At 35.1% G+C, this 8008-nt stretch overlaps 1 protein-coding gene across 1 annotated transcript; it reads right to left on the bottom strand.

Moving 5' to 3' along the window:
• Positions 1-504: 504 nt before the first annotated feature.
• LOC127882013 (uncharacterized) lies at positions 505-4880 on the bottom strand. Its single transcript, XM_052430393.1, has 4 exons — positions 4816-4880; positions 3697-3781; positions 1829-2010; positions 505-976 (listed from the first exon to the last, which is right to left on the bottom strand). Exons 1-4 carry the CDS (start codon positions 4816-4818, stop codon positions 653-655), a joined length of 594 nt encoding a protein of 197 aa, XP_052286353.1. The 5' UTR covers positions 4819-4880; the 3' UTR covers positions 505-652.
• Between the last annotated feature and the right edge of the window lie 3128 nt (positions 4881-8008).

Raw genomic sequence — 8008 nt, 5'->3', positions numbered from 1 at the left:
GTATACAAATTGCGACATTGTTGCCCATTTGTCCGTCAGTCCATGTCCGAATAGTAGCTAAATTGAGAAAACTCAGTAAGATTTCATGAAACTTAATATTCACATAATTTTTAAATACACAAAATAATACATTGACCATTTTAATTTTGTGATAAAACTTGGTTTACAAATGAACTCAGAAGAGCAATGTGATATTTATTTTGTCCCTACCGTTTTCACATGAAGGGATTTACGGTTGACCCACTGTCCATCGGTCTGTCAGTCAAATAAACCTGGATCTGGTTACAATGTTTTCCTAAGATTTCACCAGGTTACCTACTTTTTGGACACACTCAACCCAGGCTTACTCAACCAAGATGAGCATGTCGATCAGGTTTCATCAACATTGAGTCGAAATAAGCCTGGTTTCTTCCATCACCTGATGATACTCTAACACAGCAAGTCAATCCTCGAATGTCCGAAATATGTTCTGGTTCTTATAGTGGCAGACAAAAATAAGACCTATGATTTTAAGTAAATTTGTTATGTTCATATATACATTAATTATTCCAACTATTTTTTTAGCTCGTATATGTTGTTATACAATTGTATTAAACATGGCCATTTAAGTCTTTCATAAGATTCTAACTAAACAAATGAGTTTTAATTTCTTTTAAAACTCTTGATGCAAGCAAACGATGAACGGCAGTATTGGGGGAAAAAAACTGGCAGACAATATGTATTTGACCATCAAAACTAGAGAAGACTGAGATAAAGATATGCAGAAAATGAAGCAACACCAGTTCATACACAGTGCTAAACTCACATCATAGAGATGTTTAAGTTCATGGATTTCAAGACTATTAAAGCTCAGGACTTTGGTACAGTCTCCCCATCTACAGCATTTCTCTTGAACCACATGAGAGATGATATGTGCATCTTGCTGTCCTATGGAGTGGAAGTCTTCCTTGCAGGATATCCATTTGCACGAATACTCCTATAACAAGCAACTTTGTAAACTGCAGATTGGAAGCCAAAGTCAATTAACTTACAGTGTCCACATTTTTAACTTTAGTTATAATCATTGACTAAGTTTTTCACAAATGTTATTTTGATTGAAATGTTAATGAAAAGGCAAAAAAAAGAGATTTACTGTGAAATAAGTCAATGGAGATAAGCCTACTAATAGCTCTTGGTGTGTATTGTGGATTTCACCATGATTTGTTTAACTCTATTTTTGTTTTATTTATCTATATATTGATATTTTCTATGAGTTCTTTACGCAGATACACATCTAATCAGAGCCTCTGTTAATGTAATAAAAGTATGTTACTGTTCTGTTCTTCTGTTAATAACTTATCTAAAAAGAAAGAAAACAAGTAAATTTGCACTATTGTATGAATATGGCATACACTTATTTTTCCATGTTGAAATCTTATTAAATTCATGATATGAAGCCCTAAAATGTTTGTAACAAACAGATGGATGGACTGACAGACTGCCGATGGAAAACGCCAACACTAAATCTCTCTGGCTTTGGAAAGGATAATGATTCAACAGAAAGTAGAAATCATCAATAAAAACTTGATGCATCTAAGTTAACTTAGCAATTAGTGAGTTCAATATGTCCTTTAACTGAACAAAAAACAGATGTTTCAAAAACTTAACATGATTTGTCATTTGTTGCAAATATTAAGAAGCACTTACAGGTCCTGGGTTTCAATCACCAACATATGATAAAATAGTTCTCAGTAACAAAAGGCACAAAAATGCAAGAAAAAATCACTTTAATGTTAAAATAAATATATATAGTTATTCAATAAACGATGTATATTTTGTCATAAAGTACCGGTCCTGGATTTTTCTCAACATCATTTAAGAGCATCAACATCCGCTGGGACAGGTTAACATGTTGTTGAATACACAGCTGTATCATGATGTAATGAAGACCACCTTGTCCACACATACGACCCAGAATCATCAGCCCAAACATCTTGATCCACATGGTGGGTGGGAAATGTTTGTATGTTCCTAAAGAACAAAACATGTTAATGATTTATCATTTCAAGTATAAAAGGCAAGCCTTAAAATTCTTAGAAAGCTTTAACATCTGAAGGTTAATATCACCCTGGCTGTGCAGATCTTGGTAATATACCCATTTAAAAAACATTCCTTAAAGCCACACACCTTGAAATGAAATATCTGGCATAGTAAATTTGGATATAAATAAGAAACATATTTTATCTTTGCCAATTAGAATATATCTGGTGGTTGCAAGGTAGAAATCTGTCTTTCTTGTGCTTTAAAACTTAAAAATAATTGTGTTTCTCGAATTGAACATGTACGTATACAAATCATACATTCAGTTTTAAAATATAAAAAAATAAATTACTTGCTAACTAGGCTATAGATTTAATGACAATTTTGCACACTTTCAAATTGCATCTATATGTACTGAGTAACATGTATTTCATTTCAAGGTGTGTGGCTTTAATGTAATAAACAAGAGTGCTAAACTGTCACAAGATACACCCGTTTGAAGGTTTTGGACACCATGCTAAACGCTGGAAATGCACTAAGTGACCTAGTTTTCGACCCGGCATGACCTATATCTGAACTTGACTTAGATATCATTAAGACACAACTTCTGCCCAAATTTGGTGAAGATCGGATGAAAACTCTTTCAATTAAAGAGCTTACACCATGCTAAATCCTTGAAATGCACCCTGTGAACTAGTTTTTGACCCAGCATGACCCATATTTGAACTTGAACTAGATATTGTCTAGATACAACTTCTGACCACATTTGTTGAAGACCAGATGAAAACTACTTCAATAAGAGAGTGGACACCGTGCTAAATGCTTGAAATGCACTAAGTAACCTCGTGACCAAGTTTTTGACCTGGCGTGACCCATATTTGAACTTGACCTAGATAACATTTTGACACAATTTCTGACCAAATTTGGTGAAGATCGGATGATAACTACTTCAATTTGAGAGCGGACACCATGCTTAATCCTTGAAATGTACTAAGTGAACCCCTGACCTTGTTTTTGACCCGGCATGACCCATAATTGAACTTGACTTAGATATTGTCTAGATAAAACTTCTGACCAAAGTTTGTGAAGATTGGATGAAAACTACTTCAATTAGAGAGCAGACACCATGCGAAATGCATGAAATGCTCTAAGTGACCTCGCGACCTAGTTTTTGACCCGGCATAACCCATATTTGAACTTGACCTATATATCATTTACACACAACTTATGACCAAATTTGGTAAAGATCAGATGAAAACTACTCCAATTAGAGAGCCACCAATGCTAAATCCTTCAAATGCACTAAGTGACCCCGTGACCTAGTTTTTGACCTGGCATGACCCATATTCAAACTTGACCTAGATATTGTCTAGATACAAACTTCTGACCAAGTTTGGTGAAGATCAGATGAAAACTATTTGAATTAGAGAGTGGACACTGTTATGGACGCCGCCGCCCCGCCAAGGGTGAAACTATAATACGTCCCGTTTTTTCAAAACCGGCGTATAAAAATAAGTACTATCCCTCACAGGGTTCAGGTCACACAATTAACTTATAGACAATAGGCAATACTTAATTCATTCACTTCAAACTGTTTCTTTTGACAGATAACAAATGTTCAATCAAATTTTCATTCAAGATCATTTGGTTACAAATTTGAAATATACTAAAATTTGCCTTCATAATGGAAACTTCTATTTTCCAAGCATGCCTTCCACTTCCTTGAGCTGACTTCGTTGAGTTCATTATTAGCAGATGCAATCTGTAAGATTTACTTATAAATAACTCTAAAATAAGTGATTGTTACCCAAAAAATAAAAAAATATAAATTCTTTTGTCTAATTACACACTTTCACATACATAAATGTGACACACGCATAAAGGCCCATAACCATCCAATCAAAATATTCAGAATAGAGGTGCTCATTATACTAACAGTAAGGACTAAGTTTGTATACATGTATGTTTTTTCAACTATGTTTTGCAAAATATTCTCATGCAAACCAGGGTTTCCAATTTAATAAGCCACATGTACATTGCATGTAACAGGGGTAAGACAATGCTAACAAGAAATGTGGTTGTCAGAAAACACAATGCCCCCTAATGCGCCACTTTGATTTTTTTTTTACCTTGACCTTTAAGGATGACCTTGATCTTTCACCACTCAAATGTGCAGCTCCATGAGATACACATGCCATGCCAAATATCAAGTTGCTACGTTCAATATTGCAAAAGTTATGAAGAAGGTTAAAGTTTTGGTTAAAGTTTTTGAAATATTTTTTTTGACCTTTGACCTTGAAGGATGACCTTGACTTTGACCTTTCACCACTCAAAATGTGCAGCTCCATGAGATACACATGCATGCCAAAAATCAAGTTGCTATGTTCAATATTGCAAAAGTTAATATGAAGGTTAAAGTTTTGGTTAAAGTTTTGGGACACACACACACACACACACACACATGGACACATACAATGACAGACAGGCCAAAAACAATATACCCCCGATCTTTCGATCCGGGGGCATAAAAATAATCCTGGTTGTGTTTTTCAAGCAATCTAGCTAAAACCAAAAAGGTTTAACAAAATAGAAAGATTAACTAAAATGAACATACCAGTTATATAGGGCTATAACTATCATATTGAGTATGTCAACACAAAATCGTTGTAATTAGTTGCTAAAAGATACAGAAAGCTTTATATGGGAAAGTGCATGTGTTGACCTCCTTTTTTTGTTACTTTATTTGTACATAAAATGCTTGTCAAGCATACCAAGTTAGTGATTTAAAGTCATTACCATTGGTGAGCCTATCAGCTTAATTTTACTCTCTTTTCCAGTCTCTGGTTGCTTGATGTGGCGACTGCAGAGAAGTGGCTCAGCAAAGCGTCTTCGTTGGAGCAAAATAACCCTGCATTCTGGACACCGATTGTGCGCCTCCTTTAAATATAAAACTGTTTGTGAAAATAAAAATATATTAAACATTATTTTTCATCATTTTAACCAATAAATACCTACTAAACAAGAACTTTGACATTAACTTAGATAAGAAAACATATATATTATTTTCAATTAAATTGTTAAACAAGAGCTGTCTCCATAGGATGACGTATGCCCCCAATAAATGCTTTGATAGAAATTATGAGCATTTTTCGAACCCTAAACGCGGACCCTAAGGTCAAGGTCATGGGGTAAAAATTTGTGTGGGTATGGAAAGGCCTTGTCCATATACACATGCATATCAAATATGAATGTTACATCTGAAGCGACAAAAGAAGTTATGAGCATTTTTCGAAACCTAAACACAAAGTGTGACGGACAGACAGACATCAGACAAACAGACAGAAGGACAGTTCGATCACTATATGCCCTCCTTCGGCGGCATAAAAAAGTTAATCCAGAAATGCAAAATAAGTCCCAAACTAGAGAGCGGACACCATACTTAATCCTTGAAATGCACGTAATGTAAGCAAGTTAGTTCAAATAACAATGTACACAATTTCAATACTTTCTTAAAGTTAGTTCAAATAACAATGAACACAATTTCAATATTTTCTTATCACTTAATCAATAATTATTATTTAAAAAAAAACATCCTGACAGTCCCCTCACATTTATGTGACTGAACTATCAGTCAAAAAAACGTTTGTTAGCTAACAGGGAGATATCTGTTATGGGAGAAGGTTCAAAATATTTTTGCCATTTCTTATATCACACTGCAAGTGTCAGTGCTACTGGCTCTGGGCATTTTCTATTTTTATCAAACCACTAAATTCAATGTATTTTATTCAGAAAACTTTGCAAAAGACAACCTCAGTGTCTGGACTGACCTGATGCACCAAATCGCACAAGTCAGCTACATCTCTGAAATTATTTCAATACAATCATTTTCATTAATAAAAATAGATAACAAGAGCTGTCAGAGGACAGCGCCCTCGACTATTCGAGTGCTTGACAGTATAACGTAAGCCATCATGGGGAAATTGTTCATATTCAATAATTTATTAGATGATCTTTCAAAAATAAAAAAAGGAAAAAAATAAAAATTTGGGGAGGGGGTAGGGGGGTTGAGAGGGGGGTATAACATGGGGTGTGGTCATTTATTAGACGATCTGACGATCTTTCAAAAATAAAAAAAGGAAAACAAAAAATTGGGGGGGGGGGGGGGGGGGGGGGGGCAGGGATTCTGGGTTGGGCGTGGGGGTATTGCAGTGCTGCAGCTAGGATTTAAAAAGGGCAGGGGGATTTTTTGTCAAAAGGGCACTTTGGACGCGCAGTTTTTTGTCAAAAGGGCACTTTCGCTTTCGCGCGCGCGGGCGTTTCTAGAATGCTTCCTCATGCATGTTAATTTATGTGTTATCAATAATTGTAAGAATAAATTATTCCCATTGTCATTAAACAATTCAAATTTAATTACTACAATGAGGAATAAATTAATTACAATGTATTTTAATAGAGATTTATTAATCATCATATGTAAAAAAAAAAATTAAAAAAAAAAAAAAAAAAATTTTAAGGGCAGGGGGGGCCCTAGGAAGGTCAGGGCGGAGGTTCGGGAGGGCAGGGCGGGGCGCCCTTCGATTTAGGCCTAGCTGGAGCACTGGTATTGCACGGGTGGAATCCATTGTGGTATTCAGGTAAGTGTTTTGTTTGTCAAAGTATTAATAAAATCTTATCATAAATAAAGAAGTTATGTGAATTTAAGCAAAATGTCCAATTCTCAAAGTAAAAAAGGGGCCATAATTCTATCAAAATGCTTGATTCAGTGGTCTAATCTTGTTTATAGGTTGGGGTCATGTTGGTAAACAAGTATGCAAAATATAATAGCAATATGTCAAAGGACATAGGAAATATTTGGGGTAGGAGTACGCAAACTTTAACATAGATTTATCAATGATATGCATATTCTGAGTATAAAAGGGGCCGTAATCTATCAAAATGCTTGATTAAGTGGTCTCCTCTTGTTTGTAGGTTAAAGGTCATGTTGGTAAAAAAGTATGCAATATAACAAAGCAATATGTTAAAGGACATAGGAAATATTTGGGGGGTAGTACGCACAATTTAAAATAGATTTATCAATAATATGCATATTCTAAGTATAAAAGGGGCAATAATTCTGTCAAAATGCTTGATCAGTGGTTGCTCTGGTTATAGGTTGGGATCATGTTTGGTAAACAAGATGAAAAATATGAAAGCAATAGTCAAGGGACATTAAAAATTTGAAGTAGTACGCAAACTTTAACATTTGCAAGCGACGGGACAACGCCCAAGCCGGGGTGAGTGGATAGCTCCAATATAGAATTTCATATATAATAGTCCAGCTAAAATACAGTCAACAATTAAAGATAAGAGTTGTTTCACTGGGAATGTGATCTTGCATATATACACTCATGTTGACAAACAATTATTTTCAATTAAATTGTTAACAGATCTGTTCAATAGGATGACGTATGCCCCCAATAAATGCTTTGATAGAAATTATGCGAGCATTTTTCGAAATCTGAATGCATTTTTAACCCTAAACACGGACCCTAAGGTCAAGGTCATGGGGTTAAAAAATTGTGTGAGTTTGGAAAGGCACTTGTACATGTACACATGCATATCAATATGAATGTTACATCTGAAGAGACAAAAAGAAGTTATGAGCATTTTTCGAAACCTAAACAAAATCAGACGGACGGACAGACAGACATCAGAAACAGACGGAAGGACAGTGCGATCAATATTGCCCTCCTTCGGCGGTCATAAAAAACGTAAATTAGAAATGCAAAAATAAGTCCCAAACTAGAGAGCGGACAACCATACTTATCCTTGAAATGCACTAAGTGACCCGGAACCTAGTTTTTGAACAGGCATGACCCATATTGAAACATGACCTAGATGTTGCTTGATACAACTTCTGACAAGTTGGTAAAAGATCAGAATGAAAACTACTCAATTAGAGAGCAGAACACCATGCTTAAACTTAAAATGCACTAAGTGACCCCATGGT

The sequence above is a fragment of the Dreissena polymorpha genome, chromosome 5 (genome assembly GCF_020536995.1).
Source record: "Dreissena polymorpha isolate Duluth1 chromosome 5, UMN_Dpol_1.0, whole genome shotgun sequence".
NCBI classification, from domain to species: domain Eukaryota; kingdom Metazoa; phylum Mollusca; class Bivalvia; order Myida; family Dreissenidae; genus Dreissena; species Dreissena polymorpha.
This window is presented reverse-complemented; position numbering and strand designations above follow the sequence as displayed.